Source organism: Microcaecilia unicolor, chromosome 3 (assembly GCF_901765095.1).
Source record: "Microcaecilia unicolor chromosome 3, aMicUni1.1, whole genome shotgun sequence".
In the NCBI taxonomy this organism is placed as follows: Eukaryota; Metazoa; Chordata; class Amphibia; order Gymnophiona; family Siphonopidae; genus Microcaecilia; species Microcaecilia unicolor.
In genome coordinates, this window is record NC_044033.1 from 445,343,521 (window position 1) to 445,366,184 (window position 22,664).

Below are 22,664 nucleotides of genomic sequence, written 5' to 3' on the forward strand. Positions count from 1 at the left end.
AGGCACTGAAGGCTCTCCCGGGCGAAGAAGTGGAGCCAATGGTAAACAGCTGCTGCCACCTCACATGGAAAAAAAGCAACTGAGGAGTGCAAACCGCGCAGCGGGCAGGAAGGCACTTGGCGCAAGCGCAGTCGGATGCAAGGCGCGCTAAGAAGGCTCTAGTAAATTTTTTTTGCTATTTCAAATGGCAGTTCCCAGGCCGGCGTGGATCACCGACCCTCTTCTGAGGATTATTACAGCCTGCTTGTCCTCAGAGAAGGTTAGATATCCTAAGGAAGCACAGGCAATTGACCAAGTTTGTCTGGCGGACTGCAGTGGAATGAATGAGTTGAAACTGGGTCTGTCTGTCAGGCCATAAGTACTGTAATAACAAGAAACCCTATCATAAGCACAGGCACTCATATAACTGGCTGTGCCTGGCAGGTTATAAAGGGGATGTAGGAGCTTGGATTTGGGTAGTGACCAGACTAGTATTGCATACTGTTTTCAAGTCAGTATTTAAACAATGTTGTCAGTGTTTCTTTAGCTGTGGCATTTAAACATATACACAAATATTCAGCTCTGCCCGATATCTAGATATGGATGCTGATTATCCAGGTATGAGGGCAACCACCACCATTATCAGACAATGGCAATATTCAGCACCATTACCTGAATAACAATTAAGATCATTTAGCACAGCATTTTTTCTGCCCTAAACTATCCAGATAGTTATCTGAATACCGGCACTGAATATTACCAGTCTCTGGCCAATTCCAGTTCTGCACAGTCTCTTCCTCAGACTACCCCAGTGCTATCCAAATAACTCCAGGGCAGTCTGCAATTGTTTTCACTGGCAATTTCTGGATAATGGCACTGACAATCCGTGGATAGTTCCGGTGAATGCTACTTATCCGGAGAGTATGTGCTGCTAGCCAGGTAAGCAGCTTTGAATACAGGACTCTGAGATCTTTAAAAAGCTTTCTAGTTAGACACAGGAAAGGTGTGGTACAGGATGGAATTAAGAAGGGAACTTGTATGCTTGTCTTCCCAGTATGGTGGGATACTGAGGAGGAATACAAAAAGGACTGCCTTGAATAAGGAGAAATATCTTGCAATGATCACGCACTTTGCAGTATGGACAGACTGAATAGGCTGGTTAGAATTTTCTACCTCATCTAGAAAGACACTATATGTTACTCATACATAACGTTAAATACTGTTGTATAAAGTTGTTTTGAATCTAGTCCTCAAGCATATTAACACATTAAATTGTTTTTATTTTCATTTTTGAATAGTGTTTACGGCTGTCCATTGGCAAAAAAGAGAAAAACACAAGATAAGCAGCCCCAAGAACCTACTCCCAAAAGAAAACCCTTTGTGGCTAAAGCAGACAACTCCTCAGTAGATGAATGTTATGAAACTGATGAGACTGAGGAAATGGATGAGAAAGAGGAGGAAGAAGAATATTCAGATGACAACGAGGAACAGGAGGATGAGGAAGATGAAGAGGTAGATCGAGAGGAAGATATTGAAGATGACGAGGAAGAGGATGAAGAAGAAGGAGAGGAATTGGAGGAAGAAGAAGATGAGGAGGAGGAAGAGGAAGATCAAGGTACAGTAATTACCAGACACTGTTAATTAGCAATAAACATTTTGTGTAGGCAGTTAGTTATCCAAGACATACCCCCCTGTTTACAAAGCCACACTAGCAGCTGCCAGTGTGGTAATGCCGACACATCCCATTCACTTTGAAAGGGCTGTGTCAGTATTGCCATGAGGCAGCCACTAGCACAGCTTTGTAAACAGGGGGGATAGTCTTTAAAGTAAAAATTTTAAAAAAAAATCTTTACTATGAAATGCTAGATATTAATTAGTTTGCTCAAGTGAGAGATGATGCATTTTTATATTTACTAAAAATAATTGAAAATTCATTTTTAGAGTATATTTTCCTAAATACCTTTTACAGTAATCTGTCTTAAAGTCATAGATATATTTCCCTTTATTAGAGCAATACAATTGTAATTTCTGGTATCAGTGATATTTGTATTTTATCATGCTAAACAGTACAATTTTCTATCCCTGAAATATTTATCTGATGATCACACTCAAGCAGGATCATTTTTATAACAGGACACCTCGACTGTGAAAGCACGTAGGTGCATATTTTAGAAAAGCAGCATATGCATCTATGTGCCTTTATAAAATTGCTTTTACCCAGAATTTCCCATGCAAAGCTGCACCTTTTGCAAGGTAGGTGAAGATTTTTCACCTATATTTGCATGGATACTCATATTGCAGAATTACACCCTAGTTCCATAAACTCCCAGACACAGGAATGCTTATGCATATACCACATACAATATATACTATGCATGCAACCCCCAGGCAATTTTATAAGCAGCTATTTCTGTGCATAATGTGCTGCTTTATATGCAGAAAATGTTTATAGAATTACCTTGATCATAGTATTAAGTACAGCCTCAGGAAAACAAATGATGTGCATTTGACTTGCAAAAGACCAGAGTCAGAGAAGAACATCCAACTGTGTGCATACTAAGTTTTATAATCAAGTAGGTCTCTAGATATTCTACCTTGCATGAGAATTTCCTACTCTAACTAGTGCATCCATGTTATATCAGCAGGAGTTTCTCAATTAATAGCAGTTCCTCTGAAATTCTAGAATAAGATGAATGAGCTCATATTTTTGACCGATCAGTAACTGCTAATGCAAAATGAATGCTCCCAGCAGCAGTAGGAGCATCACTTCTAAGATAAGAGTTTTGAAGAACCACTTGCATCTAAAACTTATTGTTCAGTCAGGCAAACACTCTCACTGGACTGGAGAATATGTCTTTCTTTACTATACAACAAAAGCTGTCATTTAAAGTAAGCTCAAGTAAGCTCAAGATACAGCACAGTGGCTTTTATGGCTAAATAATTGCCTTTAATCTGAATCAGCTACCTTATGAAAAAGCCAAGGCCAGTCAAAATTCGGTTGGTGGAAGTCAGTATATTTTTATACGCTGACTGTCACAAGCTAAACAAGACCCAGGTATTCAATGCTGGGCCATTTCTGGGCATTGGCACTGAATATCCAGTTCATACTAGACATGTGCTGACCACCAGAACTTATGCAGGCCATGGCTGAACATTGGCTGGGACCCACATAAGGGATCTGTCATTTCTTCCCTCTGATTCTGGGTCTAGTGAGGTAGGCTAGGCAGAAGTGACCCAACTTGCTCCTACCCCAGGGCTACCAATATAAGATAGTCCCCATGACCTCTAGTGGTAGTACTACAAGATTTCACTAGAAATCACCGTGGCCATTTTGCAGCTGGAGGGAGTGGGTTGTGTTCCTGCTTGGCCTACCCACTAGACCACCAGGGAGTTTAATGTAGGTCCAGGTGAAAGGGGGGGCATCCCATGTATGGGTAGGGGTTTAGGAGGGGGTATATTCTGAGAGGGTGGCAGAAGGGGGTCTGCTGTTGGGGGAGGGTTTGAGAAATGGGGTCCACTCATGATAGGGGTTTGGGTGGAGTCATGTTGGGAGGATTGGAAGGGGATCCAGTAATGTCATGGGTTTGTCATGTTGGAGGATTGGGAGGGAGGGTACTTGCTAATAATCAGTGCCAGCATCTACATAGCTAAGTGGGCACAGTTAGTATTGTTTTTTGTGGTATCCTATCTGCCCGCTTAGCTATGTGAACTGTATGAGTAAGCAATAATAATCACCTAGTGGTAGGCCAGGACTTGCAAGTTGGAATAATTATATGCACCTAGAAATTATATAATAATGTTCACACCTCCAAATGAGAAATCCTGAGTTCTAACTCCTCTTAATCAATGTTTATACAACAAAACTGAAAACAGGAAACTAATAGAAATAATAAAGATTTATTTACAAAAATAAATAATATTGGAAACAAACAGAAATAATTAGAAAAGTAATGATTGTATGTTTAGAACAAAAACCAAAATGACAGTTTAAAACTGCTGGAATATTCCATAATGAGACATTAGTCTGGTTAGTGCAGTGGCCTGAGAACCAGGTTCAATTCCCACTGCAGCTCCTTGTGGCTTTAGAGAAGACACTGATGGGCCCTTTTACAAAGGCGCATAAGGACCTACGTGCATCCAGCATGTGCCAAATCAGCATACACCCGGCTACCGTGTGCATTGGTGGTAATTCTGAATTTGACGCATGCTGAAAACATGCGGTAGGAAATATTTTCTATTTTCTACCGCATGGCACTTACCTAGCAGTAAATAGCAGTGGGCGTGCGCTGCATGCCTACCACCTGGGTAGCACATGAGAACTTACTGCTAAGTCAATGGGTGGTGGTAAGGTCTCAGGCCGAAAATGGACATCACTGGTTTTTATTTTGCTGCACATTCATATTCCAGCCCCTTTTTAAAAAAGCCCTTTTTCCAGGACACGGTAAAAACTGGCCCAGCATGTGCCTAACAGATGCACCTGCACTGCCACAGGCCACTTTTAGCTGTGGCTTAGTAAAAGTGCCCCTTAACTCTCCATTGCCCCAGATACAAAATAAGTACCTGTATATAATACGTAAACTGCTTAAATTGTAACCACAGAAACGCAGTATATCAAATCCCATCCCCTTAATATTAAAAACAAACAAACTCCTTAGACGCTATTGTCACTCGTTTTCAAAGTAGATGGATGTTTCTCAAAATGTCCCCTCCAAAATGTCAAAATCACAATTTTCAATAGGCAGAATTAGGATACCCTATACTGCAGTTCATCCAAATAGCAAGGGGACATGTTTAGGTTGGGACTAGGGAAGGCCTAAACTTAGGATATCCAGCTGCGATAACTGAATGGAAAAAATGCCCTGTTCAAAAAAGAAGGGCATCCTAAATTAAATCTGTTTCAATCATGTCCAGGGTATATAAAGATACCCTGATTGAGTAGCTGGCAATTGGAGGGATTAGGCATGATCCCTCCTTAATCAACCAGTGGTTACTGTCCCCCTCCCTCACCCCTAAAAGTGACACCAGAAATTGAAACTAGGCTCCCTGACAACATCAGGCATTGTGGGCTTTCTAAATATGGCAAAAGGCAGGTTTAAAGGGTAGTCTAGTAGTAAGTGCAGTGGACTGTAAACCAGCGGATCCAGGTTCAAATCCTAACTCAACTTTAATTTTTTTAAACCTTCAAAGTGTGAGCTCTCCAGAAACAGAGATATACCTACTGTACCTAAATATTATAGATACCTGCAAGTCTGTGAGTGATTGAGGTGGTATACAGTTAGGTACAGTAGGTATTTCCCTGTATCTGGAGGGCCCACAAGTTAAAATAACAGAGTTGCAGTGGAATAAGAACCTGGGTGCCCTGGATTAAAGTCCACTTCACTGACCACTAGGCTTCCCCTCTGCTCTGCAAGGATGTCTGTTTGGCCATTTTTGTACAAATGCTGTCAGGCATCCTTGCCCTTGTTTTTTTGGGTGATCATAATTTGAATGTTTTATTTTGGAATATGGTTGTTCATTTGGATGCTCTCATAAACATAAGAACATAGTTACTGCCATAATTGGACAGACCAAAGGCCCATCAAGCCCAGCATCCTCTTTCCAACAGTGTCCAGTCCAGGTTACAAGCACCTAGCAAGATCCCAAAACACTTTATGCTGCTTATCCTAGAAATAAGCTGTGGATTCTCCCGAAGTCTATTTAATAATGGTCATGGACTTTTAGGAAGCTAGCCAAACCTTTATTAAACCCTGCTAAACTAACTGCTTTTATTACATTCTCTGGCAATGAATTCCAGAGTTTAATTACAGGTGGAGTGAAGAAATATTTCTCCTATTTGTTTTAAATTTACTACTTTGTATCTTCATTTCCTCTTGTCCTAGTATTTTTTGAAAGAGTAAACAAGCGATTCACATCTACCTGTTTCACTCCACTCTTTATTTTATAGACCTCAGCCATCTGTTCTCCAAGCTGAAGAGCCCTAACTGCTTTAGCCTTTCCTCATAGGGAAGTCGTCCCATCTCCTTTATCATTTTTGTCGCTCTTTTCTGTACCTTTTCCAATTCCACTATATCTTTTTTGAGATGTGGTGACCAGAACTGCATACAATATTTGAGGTGCGGTCACACCATGGAGCCATACAAAGGCATTAGAATGTCCTCATTTTTGCTTCCCATTCCTTTCCTAATAGTAACTAACATTCTATTTGCTTTCTTAGCTGCTGCCACACACTGAGCAGAGGGTTTAAGTATCATCAATGATGACACCAAGATCCCTTTCCTGATCAGTGACTCCTAGTATGGAACCTTGCATTACACAGCTATAGTTTGGGTTCATAAGTACGTAAGTTTTGCAACACTGGGACAGACCAAAGGTCCAACTTGCCCAGTATCCTGTTTCCAACAGTGGCCAATCCAGGTCACAAATACCAGGCAAGATCCCAGAAAAGCTCAATACATTTTATGATGCTTATCCCAGAAATATGCAGTGGATTTTCCCATGTCAATTTAATAATGGTCTATGGACTTTTCCTTTAGGAAGCCGTCCAGACCTTTTTAAAACCCCGCTAAGCTAGCCACCTTTACCACATTCTCTGGCAATGAATTCCAAAGTTTAATTACACGTTGAGTGAAGAAAGATTTTCTCTGATTCGTATTAAATTTACTACTTTGTAGCTTCATCGCATGCCCCCTAGTCCTAGTATTTTTGGAAAGAGTAAACAAACAATTCACGTCTACCCATTCTACTCCACTCATTATGTTATAGACCTCTATCATATCTCCCCTCAACCATCTCTTCTCCAAACTGACGAGCCCTAGATGCTTCAGCCTTTCCTCATAGGGAAGTCGTCCCATCCTCTTTATCATTTTCGTTGCCTTTCTTTGTACCTTTTCTAATTCCACTATATCTTTTTTGAGATGCAGCTACCGGAATTGAACACAATATTCGAGGTGTGGTCGCAACATGGACCAATACAAAGGCATTATAACGTCCTCACTTTTGTTTTCCATTCCTTTCCTCTTTCCCATATGCATTACTCTGCACTTACTCACGTTAAAAGTTATCTGACATTTGGATGCCCAGTCTCCCAGTCTTGTAAGGGCCTTTTTGCAATTTTTCACAATCCTTAACTGATTTAACAACTTTGACTAATAACAGGCATATTTTCAAAGCACTTAGCCTTCCAAAGTTCCATAGGTTTCTATGGAACTTTGGAAGGCTAAGTGCTTTGAAAATATGATTGTGTCCATCAGCAAATTTAATTATCTCACTAGTTACTTCATCTCTAGATCATTTATAAATACAATATGTTAAAAAGCAGCAGTCCTGGCACAGACCCCTGTGGAACCCCACTATCTACCCTTCTCCATTGAGAATACTGACCATTTAACCATACTCTCTGTTTTTTTAATCTTTAACCAGTTTTTAATCCACAATAGAAAACTACCTCCTATCCTATGACGTTCCAGTTCCTCTGGAGTCTTTCATAAGTTATTTTGTCAAATGCCTTTTGAAAATCCAGATATACAATACTGACCAGCTTACCTTTATCCACATGTTTGTTCACCCCTTTAAAGAAATGTAATAGATTGGTGAGGCAAGATTTCCCTTCACCAAATCCATTCTCTCTCTCATTAATCCATGCTTTTGAATATGCTCTGAATATGCACTGATGTCAGGCTAACTGGTCTATAATTTCCTGGATCACCTCTGGAACCCTTTTTAAAAATTTGCCTTACATTGGCCACCCTCCAATCTTTCGGTATCATGCTTGATTTTAAAGATAAATTACATATGATTAACAAATCCCAGAAGGATTTGGGAGACGTTTTAATGCATTTTCAAGGCACTCAACGTTGTTCTCTCAACATCCAGGCTGTGAGGGATAGGAACCCCATGTTAAGGTATAAAAGAATGCTATGATTATGTGTGAACAGGGTTGGAAAAGTTCACAACTGGACTGGTTCCTTGATGGGCACTATTGGAAGAGCAGGAACCAGATCTGTCTTGGCCAGTAAGAGCCTATAAGGATCACACAGTTCTTTAGACTCTTCTGAGTTTTAGCAAAGTCTTCACTACTAGAGGTATCAGAAGACGCATACAGAAGACTCCTCCCCCAATTCATGGAGATGGCATCTAAGTCTATATTGCCTTGAATTCTGGATCAGAACTGAGGGATCTTCCTTTTCAGATGGGAGGTAAAAGATCTATTGCAAGGATCCTCACTAGCAGAAAATCCTGTCTGCTACCCCTCTGTTAACGGTTATGGTTATAGGACTCAACTCAATTTGTCTGTTGGGACATTGTTTTTCCATGCTATCTATGTGGCTCTAACAGTCATTCCTTTGAAGATAGCCCAGAACCTTATGGCACTGGGCAGAGGGTAGCTCAGTCTCTCAAACCACCATCAGTAACAGTGATGCCACTTTCATTGCTTCAAAACGTTTTGTAAACACCCAAGGAGCTGTGAAAAAGTCAAACAGAAGAGCTCAAAATTGAAAATGTTGACCTAATAATGCAAATCTGAGATACTGCTTATGAGATACTCTGATTGGTATATGAAGATGGCCTTCTGTAAGATCTAAGAAGTGAAGAAGCTCCCATTGTTGAACTGTTACAATCATTTACTTCAAGATCTCTATCTGAAAACTTTGTACTCCTAAAAACCTGTTATCTGTTTTGAGATCTAATACAAGCTGATAAAGTCCAACCTTCTTTGGAACTACAAAGTAAAGTGAATAACATCCAAACCATTTTTTCCCAAAGCAACATAGAACTACCATTTGTAAATGAATAAGACTTGTTAGGGTATGTTTGATTGCTGTTATTTTTAGATTAGAGTGACACGGGATTCCAGAAACGCCTTGGGAAAAGGTCAAGCAAATTCAAGTGCATATCCATCACTAATAGCATCTAGTACTCAGAGATCTGTGTTTTTTTAGGTCCAACTCCAATAGAATGATGCCAGTCAATCCCCTACAGAAGGTATCAGAGAGTAGACCCATAAATCTTCATTGGACACCTTTGGAATTCCCTGCTGTGGATGCAGGGAATTCTCTACCACATCTGCAGGAACTTTGAAAGGACTGCCATCTGAAGGGAAATCTTACCCTCTGAGTATAACTTATTCTACCTGATCTATATCTTCTAGCCTTTGTAAAATGTACTCTTCCAGAGAACCAGCTAGCTACAGAAGGCTTAGACCAATCTTCTAGTAACCTAGGCACCTTGGACTCTGAAAGAGTCTTTATCAACTTCTCTAAATCTTCACCAAAGAGTAAACATCCTTTAAAAGGCAACTTACTAAGTCTATCCTTAGAATCAATGTCCAATGACCAGTTCTGGAGTTATAGACACATGTTAGCCACAACCAGAAGCACTATATTCTTGGCTGAGGCCCTATTAAGTCATATAGAGTGTCTGCCAAATAGGATGTGCCCAAATCCAAAAAGGTTGGAAGTGGAAGATCCCCAGGAGAGGCATGTTCCAAATTCTCTATCAGCTGATCAGTCCACCTGAAACAAGCAAGGGCTACATAACCTACACACACTGCTGCCTGTAACTCTAGAGCAAAGACCTTGAAGGTTTGCTTTATTATTATTATTATTTATTGCATTTGTATCCCACATTTTCCCACCTATTTCCAGGCACAATGTGGCTTACAGAGTTTGTTATGACATTGTCATTCCATGATATCACATACACTTAGTATTGTATAGAGATTAAGTAAGGGAAGAGAGAAGGAAGGTGTTAGGCAGGATAGTATGAAAGGTGGACTTTAAAGATTTGAAGGATTGGTGAGGTAGTTTTGTGAGGCTATCCAGCTTATAATCGAACGAGAAAAACGCCCAAGTTCCGATCTAAATCGGGAGATGGGCGTTTTTCTCACAAAAACAAATAAAGCGGTATAATCGAAAGCCGAACTTTGGACGCTTTCAACTGCACTCCGTCGCGGATGCGGACAAAGTGGACGGGGGCGTGTCGGAGGCGTGGTGAAGGCGGAACTGGGGCGTGGTTATCACCCGAACAGAGATGGGCGCCTTTCGCCGATAATGGATGCGTTTGTAGCTAGAATTTAGGGCACTTTTCCTGGACCCTGTTTTTTCACGAATAAGGCCCCAAAAAGTGCCCTAAATGACCAGATGACCCCCAGAGGGAGTCGGGGATGACCTCCCCTGACTCCCCCAGTGGTCACTAACCCCTCCCACCACAAAAAAATGATGTTTCACAACTTTTTACTTTCACCCTCAAATGTCATACCCACCTCCCAAGCAGCAGTATGCAGGTCCCTGGAGCAGTTGTTAGGAGGTGCAGTGGACGTCAGGCAGGTGGACCCAGGCCCATCCCCCCCCTACCTGTTACAATTGTGCTGCTTAATGCTTAGTCGTCCAACCCCCCCAAACCCACTGTACCCACATGTAGGTGCCCCCCTTCACCCCTTAGGGCTATAGTAATGGTGTAGACTTGTGGGCAGTGGGTTTTGAGGGGGATTTGGGGGGCTCAACACCCAAGGGAAGGGTGCTGTGCACCTGGGAGCTCTTTTACCTTTTTTTTTGTTTTTGTAAAAGTGCCCCCTAGGGTGCCTGGTTGGTGTCCTGGCATGTGAGGGGGACCAGTGCACTATGAATCCTGGCCCCTCCCATGAACAAATGCCTTGGATGTATTCGTTTTTGAGCTGGGCGCTTTCATTTTCCATTATCGCTGAAAAGCAAAAACGCCCAGCTCACACCTTGGCGAATAAAACATGGGCGTCTATTTTTTTTGGAAAATACGGTTCACTCCGCCCCTTCACGGACCCGTTCTCGGAGATTAACGCCCATGGAGATAGGCGTTTCTGTTCGATTATGCCCCTCCATGGGTTCTTCAATGAAGTGCCGTATAGTAGCCTTCTTTCTCACAGCTGAAACCACTGCATCAACCTGAGGTAGTTTAAACCGGTCTACAGGTTGAGAGTCCACCAGATAAAGTTGAGACATAGATTCCTTCACATTAAAATTTGCATCAGGAATTTCTCATTCAGCAGTGATAATATCACACATTACCAGAAGCAAAGGGAAAACTTCAGATGATTTACGGATCCCTACTAACAAGGGTCCTGACAGGACGAAGGGATCAGACTGCACTCCACCAAAATCTTAGCATAGAAAAAATCTGCACAGCTAAGGCTGTTGATTCCTCATTAGGAAAAATATGAGCTGCCAAAGGATCCTCCCCCAGAGGAACCTCCTCATTCTCAGATAAAAACTCTCCTTATAGACCTTCTAACTGCTCCTCTGCATACATATACTGAATCTCCCTCACCAGAGAGTAGAACAAAAAATGAACTCCAGAGAAATTGAACAAAGTCTAAACAAAAAGACATCCCCAGGGCTGAAAAATCAAATGAGACAGAGAACAGCTGAGGTGGAGCATGTCTATTTGACTCTGGGACTGACTGCAAAGAGCCTAACAAAGGCTCACCTGCCCCAGGCAAATCAGCTGCAATTGGAACAGGGAGAGAGATCTGCATTATACAGACATCAATTCCCTCCTCTGAAACTGAAAATGTGGCATAAGCCAAAGAGAACACATTTTTCCACCAAAAGGTTCACATTATGCATGCTACAGAAAAAACACTTCTTTCCTTTTTCATGCGGAACCACCATTAAGGTTTATGAACAACACAACTCCAACAGAGCAAAAAGTTCAGTCCACAGTAAAATCAGTGTTTCCATAAAAGACTATTTTCCTTCTCCCCAGTTGTGGCATATGCTAACAAGCACCCCAGTTAACAGAGAAAGAAACAAATTGTCTACTGAATTGTATAATTAGTTCAGGCTCTCAAGGAAGTCCTGTACAAGGAACTCTGAGGCACATATTACTTATACCTAAAGAAAGAGGAGGCTGGGGAGAAGGGGTGCAGAGTGAAACCTGGAACCTCCAGATGTGACATTGCAAAGAAGAGACAGAGAAAAAAATTCAGTACTTTTTTGTTTTTTTAAATGTCTCTTAAGTTAAGCCCCCATTTTTTAAATGCACTGCGTGAGAGACCAAAAACTTGCTTCCAAGAAGACAATAAATATTCCTACCAGACCACAACAGCCTGCACAGGATTACCACATCTACCACCTGCTGGAGACAGAGAAGCAACTCAGGGTTTTTAAACTGTGGCATCACAACTCATTAGTTTTGCAATCTCTACCTGCTGGTCAGATGGCATAAACCCAAATGTCTGGACTGGTTTTCTGGGATGATACTACACGATTCACAATCAGGATTCCGCCCCCACCATAGTACTGAAACTGTCTTAGTCACTCTCCTGGCCAAATTCAAGCAGGAAATAGCTACAGGTAAAAGCATACTTCTCCGCCATTCGACATGGTAAATCACAATATACTACTAAGACTTCTTGACCACTTCAGGATTGGTGGAAATATACTTAATTGGATCAAGGCTTTCTAACCACCAGAACATACCAAGTAAAATCAAACTCAAACATATCACCACTGTGGAAAGCAGCCTGCGGAGTACTTCAAGGATCACCATTATCACCAATACTCTTCAACATAATGATGATACCACTGGCAAAGTCCTTATCCAATCAAGGCCTCAACCCGTTCATCTATGCAGACGATGTCACAATCTACATTCCCTTCAGACATGATTTGACAGAAATAACCAATGAAATCAAGGTAGGCCTGAACATCATGGACTCATGGGCAAACTCATTCCAACTGAAACTGAACACTGAAAAAACAAACTGCCTCATCCTCTCATCTCAACACAACAAGTACAAACCCACAACCATAAACACCCCAGAACACACCCTTCCTATCTCAGACAGCCTAAAAATACTCGGTGTCACAATCGACCGCAACCTTACTCTTGAGAGCCAAGTAAACTCCGTAACAAAGAAAATATTCTACTCAATGTGGAAACTTAAACGCGTAAAACCTTTCTTCCCGAGGGAAATATTTTGAAACCTAATATAATCAATGGTTCTAAGCCATGCAGATTACTGCAACAGAATCTATGCGGGATGTAAAGAACAACTCACAAAAAGACTCCAGACCACCCAAAACACAGCAGCCAGGCTGATATTTGGTAAAACACGATTTGAAAGTTCTAAACCCCTCCGAAAAAAGCTGCACTGGTTCCCAATCAAAGAACGGATCATCTTCAAAATCTACACCCTGGTCCACAAAATTATCTACAGCGTAGTCCCAGGATACATGACAGACCTCATAGACCTACCAACCAGAAACAGAACCGGATCATCACAAACATACCTAAACCTCCATTACCCAAATTGCAATGGACTCAAATACAAAACAACCTATGCATCTTGCTTCTCCTATATAAGCGCACAACTATGGAACACACTCCCAAAAGCTGTAAAAACAATCCATGACCACCTAAACTTCAGGAAATCACTAAAAACCAACCTCTTCAAAAAGGCTTACCCTACCGATCCAACGTAAATCCCCACACCCGGCAACACAGCAAAACCAATGATCGTACTGGACAATATACAACCTTCCCTCCCTTCGATCCTCATGGTGCCTGAAACACACCTACCTTATCTGACCACAATATAACCTTGTATTTGTTCTCTACCAGACTTGGTGAACGCCTTTACGGTACTATGTAAGCCACATTGAGCCTGCAAATAGGTGGGACAGTGTGGGGTACAAATGTAAAAAATAAATAAATAAATAAATAAATAAGGAAAAGAATTTTCTTAACAAAAAATGTGTTGATCCTGCTGTGTACATTTCATAATATCTAGAATAATTTTCAGTGGCTCTGGTGGCAATGCTTTACCTTATTCATGTATCCAGAAGTCAGCCATTTATAGAGAAATTCTATAAACTAGGCACTAATGATTACACACACAGTAGACACGTAAATATTTGTAATACCAGCATATAGGCTCATATGTGCACACTAATGCGAGTATTTGCCAGCATGCTGCCTAAGCACTATTCTGCAAATTCCCACTGAACTTCCATAATATGTGTTTGCAAAGGGTATATACAAAGGGATAGAGTATGAGTGAAGCATAGGCGGGGCTTCAGTTTACAGAAGACTGCAAGATACAATCACAGGGTGGGCTTCTCTAACCTTTCTTCTTTCCTCCGAGTTTTCCCACTAGCCAAGGACCACAAAAGAGTAGTTCCTTTAAAAAATATATTTTTTTACCAACTAAAAAGGGGCCCTTTTACTAAAGCTTAGTGTGTACTGTGCACTAATAGAATTAGCATGCATTGAATGCTAGGATGCCCAATGTATACTTATGGGCTTCTTAGCATTCAGTGCACACTAATTCCATTCGCACATGCTTAGCTTTAGTAAAAGGGCCTCAAAGTTCTTTATTAGGGAAAGCAGAAGTCTCCCTCCAGGGATTTCGTATACAACACAGTTTAAAGATGCCCCCTTAGTCAGAAATTCGTAGGAATTTACATCTTATTAGCACTTCAAGCTTCAAACATAGCCCTGACGTACACATAAGCACATAAGCACCGCCACGCTGGGAAAAGACCAAAGGTCCATCAAGCCCAGCACTCTGACTCCGACAGCGGCCAATCCAGGCCCCAAGAACCTGGCAAAAAACCCAAAATTTAATAACGATCAATGGACTTTTCCTTCAGGAATCTGTCCAGACCCCCTTTGACTCAGCAAGGCCAGCTGCCGTCACTACCTTCTCCAGCAATGAGTTCCAGAGTCTAACTACGCGCTGAGTAAAGAAAAACTTTCTCCGATTTGTTTTAAACCTACTACATTCTAATTTCATCATTCATAATTTCTATTATTGTTAGAAAGTGTAAACAAAACGCTTCACATCTGTCCACTCTACCCCATTCATTATTTTGTAAACCTCTATCATATCACCCCTCAGCTGCCTTTTCTCCAGGCTAAAGAGTTCTAACCATCTTAACATCTCCTCATAGGGTAGTCGTCCCATCCCTTTTATCATTTTTTTCACCCTTCTCTGCACCTTCTCCAATTCCTTTATATCTTTTTTGAGATGAGGCAACCAGAATTGAACACAGTACTCCAGATATTCCCTCTGCAGTATCTAGAATCCCAAACCTCTCCAGGTACAATCACTTTTCTTTGCTTCCTGTTTCTTAGGAAACTACTGAATCACTGGAAAAGGTAAGGAGAACTCTACCTCTCTGGTCCTTGTAATTCAGGTGTTGGGGCCCCAAAAAGGCCTTCCCCCTCCTCTTTCTCTTATCCTTGACTCCAGTTAACTCTTCTCCAACACATCAAACTCCAAAAACAAATATGAATAAATAAATAAAATACAGCCCTGGCTTTAGTCAATAGCCACAAGGGCTGGGCAGCCTCCTTCCTTACAATGTTTTATTTTGTCACATTGGCATGCTTATTGCTGCCTTTGGCAAATAAACCCAAAATGTATCTTCAGATTCTGGATCAAACTGTTAAGAAAAGTAATAAAGAACTTATCTGCATGTTTAAGTCTTCCTCTGCTTCTTTGGAATTGTTCCCTTCAGCACTCTGTTCACTGGCCTCATCCCCCTCCATGTCCTGGGGCTCCCTCTTAACGCTTTTGGGTTTTCAGTCTCTTATTTCCACAAGTTGAGGATCTTTATATCTGGTTTTCCCCGTCCTTCCTCTTCCTCCTCCTTAACTGCTTGAGTTTTCAATCCCTGCCTTTGAGGCCCTTCCTGGAAAGCCCACCCCTCAGATTGGTTCCCTGTTTCTTTGAGGACTTATCCTTGTCTTCATCACAATACCCAGGTATCTGTCACATTTAGATGCTAACACACTAGCTCTATGGTTGGTGTGTTTGTGCCTAAATGTTAAGTATATATATATATTCTATAAAAGAAAGTAGGTGCCTACTTTTCTTTATGGAATAGGCGCTAGCTATCAACCTCCAGTCATCTAATTGTGAGTACCCAGTTATGGGATTGTGCCCTTAAAGGTTGTCACTGAATATGCCTTTAAGCAGCAACTATGTTACCATTCATATGCATGTTAGGTCTGTTATTTCATTGGCCTGCCCATAATTCCATTACCTAGTCTATGTATACATTTTATGTGTAGAACCTGATAAATATGCTATCATGAGATAGGTGCCCCTTTTCTTTACTCTTATGCCTGAAGAGGGGAGTTAAATGTTATATTGATATACTGTAGCTTGAGTGTCTAAAGAAGAGACTACTAGGATTCTTGAAACATTAATAAGGTATACATTATGCCATCGCACCATGCTCTCTAAATTCTCTCATCTTTTATGCATTATCAGTATCTTTAAGCAAAAACTATTCCATCTCTTGAGATAGTTTAATGAGTTCTTCAAATCTATTCAAGTACTTCTTTAGTCCCATGTCTATGCTTCTTGAGAAGTAAATTAGACTGTAGTTTCATAGAGTAAGTGCTTAAAGAGATCAAACCTATCCAGGAAAAAAAACATTGCCCCATCCTACAATGACTTTCCAAATTTCTTCAAAACTGAAGGCCCTAAATTACTCTCACTCTAACTTTGAGCAGTCTTTGGGAAACTGACTTCCAGATGCTACTGGGGTTACTGGAAAGGGGATACAAGCCCCTGTCTTTAATGTGCCCAACAATACTTTAGGCCTTACCACCAAGCTTTCTGCTGACAAAATATCTGAGGCCTCATTTAATATCTCTGCAAATCCTGCTGAATTTCCAGACATGATTTGCTGTGCAAGTTGTTGATCAGATGTCATATCAGTCTTAATTCTTTGTGATAACATGGGCAGGTATGGACCAAGGAGCCTTCACAAACACAGTCAGACGATGGGTTAAAACTGAACAAAAAGTCCCTTAATAGTGTGATCTACAGAAAAATATACAGGCTGTTAATTTAGTGCTACACATAAAGCACTTTGGAGTTAGTTCAATAGCAAACAAACAAAAAAGGCTACCACTATGGTAGCCCTTCAAGAATTATGAGCACACTAATTTTAAAATACTTTGAAAGTTATTGAACACATTCAGTCTTAAAAATTGGTTTTTGACACTTTTGCCTGTGGGATTATAATTGTTATCAGTTATGAAGAGGTTTCCTTCCAGAGTTTATTAATGTTCTTCCTCTCAAAATGCATTTTGATAGGACAAGTAATTGACATTTTCCATGTCATTTTTGTCATTTTCAAATAAAAAGGACAGAAAAAAAAACATGAAAAGTGTTTTTTCATGTGTTCCAAGAGAGCGAATGATACATACCTGTAGCAGGTGTTCTCCGAGGACAGCAGGCTGATTGTTCTCATGACTGGGTTGACGTCCACGGCAGCCCCCTCCAACCGGAAGAAAACTTCGCAGGAGGTCCCGCACGCAGGGCATGCCCACCGCGCATGTGCAGCCGTCTTCCCGCCCGTGCGTGACCGTTCCCGCTCAGTTGAATGACAAGCAAAGGAATGAGGAAAAACGCAGCTCCAAAGGGGAGGAGGGGGAGGGTAGGTGAGAACAATCAGCCAGCTGTCCTCAGAGAACACCTGCTACAGATATGTATCATTCGCTTTCTCCGAGGACAAGCAGGCTGCTTGTTCTCACGATTGGGGTATCCCTAGCTCTCAGGCTCACTCAAAACAAGAACCCAGGTCAATTGAACCTCGCAACGGCGAGGGCATAACAGAAATTGACCTACGAAGAACAACTAACTGAGAGTGCAGCCTGAACAGAATAAATCTGGACCTGGAGGGTGGAGTTGCATTCAAACCCCAAACAGATTCTGCAGCACCGACTGCCCGAACCGACTGTCGCGTCGGGTATCCTGCTGGAGGCAGTAATGCAATGTGAATGTGTGGACCGATGACTATGTCGCAGCCTTGCAAATCTCTTCAATAGTGGCTGACTTCAAGTGGGCCACTGATGCTGCCATGGCTCTAACACTATGAGCCGTGACATGACTCTCAAGAGTCAGCTCAGCCTGGGCGTAAGTGAAGGAAATGCAATCTGCTAGCCAATTGGAGATGGTGCGTTTCCCGACAGCGACCCCCTTCCTATTGGGGTCAAAAGAAATAAACAATTGGGCGGACTGTCTGTGGGGCTGTGTCCGCTCCAGATAGAAGGCTAACGCTCGCTTGCAGTCCAATGTGTGCAACTGACGTTCAGCAGGGCGGGTATGCGGTCTGGGAAAGAATGTTGGCAAGACAATTGACTGGTTAAGATGGAACTCCGACACCACCTTTGGCAGGAACTTAGGGTGAGTGTGGAGTATTACTCTGTTATGATGAAATTTAGTATAAGGAGCATGAGCTACCTGGGCTTGAAGCTTACTTACTCTACGAGCTGAAGTAACTGCCACCAAGAAAATGACCTTCCAGGTCAAGTACTTCAGATGGCATGAATCCAGTGGTTCAAAAGGAGATTTCATCAGCTGGGTGAGGACGACGTTGAGATCCCATGACACTGCAGGAGGCTTGACAGGGGGCTTTGACAAAAGCAAGTCTCTCATGAATCGAACGACTAAAGGCTCTCCAGAGATGGCTTTACCCTCTACACGATAATGGTAAGCACTAATTGCACTAAGGTGATTCCTTACTGAGTTGGTCTTGAGACCAGACTCTGATAAGTACAGAAGGTATTCAAGCAGGTTCTATGCAGGACAAGAACGAGGTTCTAGGGCCTTGCTCTCACACCAAATGACAAACCTCCTCCACTTGAAAAAGTAACTCTTTTTAGTGGAATCCTTTCGAGAAGCAAGCAAGACACGGGAGACTCCCTCAGACAGACCCAACGAAGCAAAATCTATGCCCTCAACATCCAGGCCGTGAGAGCCAGAGACTGAAGGTTAGGGTGCAGAAGCGCTCCTTCGTTCTGCGAAATGAGAGTCGGAAAACACTCCAATCTCCACGGTTATTTGGAGGACAACTCCAGAAGAAGAGGGAACCAGATCTGACGGGGTCAAAAAGGCGCTATCAGAATCATGGTGCCGTGGTCTTGCTTGAGCTTCAGCAAGGTCTTCCCCACCAAAGGTATGGGAGGATAAGCATACAGGAGGCCGTTCCCCCAATGGAGAAGAAAGGCATGGCACCACTGGGGAGCTAGGGTCCATTGAGCAGATCTCATGTGAAGACGAGCCATGGGAGTCACATGGACCGTAGAGGCCATATGGCCCAGAAGTCTCAACATCTGCCGAGCTGTGATCTGCTGAGACGCTCTGGTCTGGGAAGCGAGGGACAAGAGATTCTGAGCCCTCGCCTCGGGAAGATAGGCCTGAGCCGTCTGTGAATTCAGCAGAGTTCCTATGAATTCCAGAGATTGAACTAGCTGGAGATGGGACTTCGGGTAATTTATCACAAACCCCAGCAGCTCCAGAAGGTGAATAATACACTGCATGGACCGAAGAGCTCCTGCCTCTGAGGTGCTCTTCACCAGCCAATCGTCGAGATACGGGAACACGTGCACCCCCAGCTTGTGTAGGTACGCCGCAACCACCACGAGACACTTCGTGAACACCCGTGGTGCAGAGGCGAGCCCAAAGGGCAGCACACAATACTGAAAGTGACGTGTCCCCAGACGGAATCGGAGATACTGTCTGTGGGCTGGCAGTATCGGGATGTGAGTATAAGCATCCTTTAAATCCAGGGAACAAAGCCAATCGTCTTTCTGAATCATGGGGAGAAGGGTGCCCAAGGAAAGCATCCTGAACTTTTCTCGCACCAGATACCTGTTCAGGCCTCTCAGGTCCCCCCTGTTTTCTTTTCCACAAGGAAGTACCTGGAATAGAATCCCTGCCCTTCCTGCCCGGGTGGCACGGGCTCAACCGCATTGGCGCTGAGAAGGGCGGAGAGTTCCTCTGCAAGAACCTGCTTGTGATGGGAGCTGAAGGATTGGGCTCCCGGTGGGCAATTTGGAGGAGTGGAGACCAAATTCAGGGTGTATCCGCACCGCACTATTTGGAGAACCCACTGGTCGGAGGTTATAAGAGGCCACCTTTGGTGAAAAACTTTCAACCTCCCCCCGACCGGCAGGCCGTCCGGCACGGATACTTTGATGGCGGCTATGTTCCCATGGATCCAGTCAAAAGCCCGTCCCCTGCTTTTGCTGTGGAGGCGCAGGGGGCTGCTTAGGCGCACGCTGTTGACGGGAACGAGCGCGCTAGGACTGTCCCTGTGCCTGAGGAGGCCTTCGGGCCGGCTGGGTGTACCTACGCTTGCTGTAGGTGTAGGGTGCAGTCTGCCGGGCCCGGGAAAAACATCCACCTGTTGAGGTGGATGCTGAAGGCGCCCGGTGGGAGAGCTTGTCGAAGGGCCGGCGCAAGTTCCAAAAAGACGGTCCCGCAGAACTTGCCTCGCCACCTGCGTCCGCTTCCTTAAGCCGAGACACAAGGTGCACGTCTTGGAATTATGCTCCGGGCCGAAGCACTGGAGACACCAAGCGTGAGTATCGGTCTGCGAGATCTGCCGGCCGCACCGACCACACTTCTTGAATCCGCTCGGGACCTTCGAGGACATCGACGGAAAAATCGCGTCGGCAAAGTCAAAATCGTCGATGGTGGCGGTGAAAAGCACACCCAAAAAAGAAAGAAATGACCGCGCGGCCACAAGGCCGTGACGACGCGCCCTCGCGACTAAGAACGACGAGGGAAACTCTCTCTTTTTTTTTTTTAAAGAAAAAATAACACGAACGCGTACACTAATAAAGAAAAAACGCGGGCTAGGCTGCAATCCGGTTTCCGGGGCTGACTAAGAGAGGGACATGAACACGTCTCTCTCCAGCGTGGAATGGAAAAAACTGAGCGGGAACGGTCACGCACGGGTGGAAGACGGCCGCGCATGCGCGGTGGGCGTGCCCTGCATGCGGGACCTCCCGCGAAGTTTTCTTCCGTTGGAGGGGGCTGCCGTGGACATCAACCCAATTGTGAGAACAAGCACCCTGCTTGTCCTCGGAGAATATGCAATATTCTTGAAGAGTATGCACTGTTCACGAAGAGTGAGCACTAGTTGCAAAGAAGGTTCACTCTTTTGTAATAAAAAAAATGTGCACTTTCATGATAGTGTTGTTGACGTGTAAACTATTGTGTATGCATGCCCTATCAAGAAAGAGAGTGCATACTTTTAAAAAGAGTGCACATACATTCTTTGTGATTAGTGTGCACTTCTCTTCCTCTATTCTACTGTTTAATTAAGCAAGAGACACCTGGATCCTGGTGCAATACATCCAGCTCTTTACTTATTCCTGACACCCCACTACCTACTTTCCTCTCTTAGAACTCTTTCTCCCATTATTTAGGAGCAGGTGTAGTTTTGAAATGTTATTTGTTTCAAATTATATTGTGAAATAAAGATGGCATGTTTTTAAACAGTGGGAATGAGTAGATGAATGTAAGATTATAGATGGTTATAGAATTGAATTAGTCATTTGATTTTTTAAATATTATTATTATTTAGAGTTTGAGGTTTCTGGTGGACATATTCCCACCCAAAGGACTGTACCATTGGGTTCAGTCCTGAGAAGGAGTACCATAATTAGAAGTTAGTATTTCTTACAAACGGTCACGGTAGAACCGTAGTTTACTCTATAGTTCCCACCTTGTTGAATAAGCTTCCCTATGGCCTCAGACTTGAACCCAACTACTTCACTTATAGGAAAGACCTCAAACCTGGATATTTAACTTTTTATCTCAATCATGTTATGATGTACACTATCTGGTCACCTTGAAATTTTAAGAGATGGTTGTTTTGTACTGGTTATAATTATGACAAGAGAAAGGGGCGTGAGTTGCTGTTTGTGGATAGGGTTAGAGGGAGGGAGAAAGAGGAGCCAGTTAATGCAAAGTGTAAACCAACTACACCTTCAGTTCAGTGCAAATAAGTTTTTCAGGGCATTCCAAATATCTTTTTGGAAGTTTTAAATCACACCAATTGGTGGCCAACATCCTCTTTAATAATAATAAATGTTCTCCAAAACCTGATATTTGGCCCCTATTGATATCCCAGAGCTCAAGTCCAGTGGTTCTAAAGCCATTAGGATAGAGTCCTACTGGAATTGTCATTCAGGAGTGACACTTTTGTAGATGAAGCTTGTTTCATTGTCTCGGTGAACATTTAATATTTGTCTAAGTACTTTCTGAGTCATGCACTGCTTTTGTAACATGATCAAGGTTATTTCTTAAAGCACTTTTGGTGAGTTTTAGCATAAAAGCAGCAGCTCACATGATTTTTAGTGATTGATACTATAACTCAGAGCTAGGAAACAGAACACATGAACATATGGCAATTCCTTATGATCTCACTTGTGCTGAATATATAGTAGGCCTAATGGACTAGATTCTATATATCACACCTAAAAAATCATGTCAAAATGAAATACACCTAGGTGTATTCTATAAAGTACACCTAAATTTAGGCGTACTTAATTGAATAAGCCTAATTTTTCATGCAGTATGTAGAATACACCGAGTGGCTGTCTATGTGACTAAATTAAGTCACAGGCAGTTACGCCAAGTAAAACTTGGTGTAAATGCTGATACCTAAATTAGGTGTGGTCCAGGTGTATTCTATAACAATGCACATAGATTTTAAAAACACCTGTGACCCACCCATTCCACGCCCATAGCCATGTCCCCTTTTCAACTATCAGGGGCATTTTTGAAAGAGAAGGGCGCCCATCTTTCAACACAATTCGGGAGATGGGCGTCCTTCTCTCAGGGTTGCCCAAATCGGCATAATTGAAAACCGATTTTGGGCGACCTCAACTGCAGT

General features: G+C 42.7%; 1 protein-coding gene across 1 annotated transcript in view; it reads left to right on the forward strand.

The window, feature by feature from the left end:
• Positions 1–22,664, forward strand: part of MYT1L (myelin transcription factor 1 like) — a 901,397-nt gene that overhangs the window by 69,662 nt on the left and 809,071 nt on the right. The window contains 2 exon segments of the mRNA XM_030198923.1: positions 1,278–1,594; positions 18,733–18,747. Coding sequence (XP_030054783.1) covers positions 1,278–1,594; positions 18,733–18,747 — 332 coding nt within the window.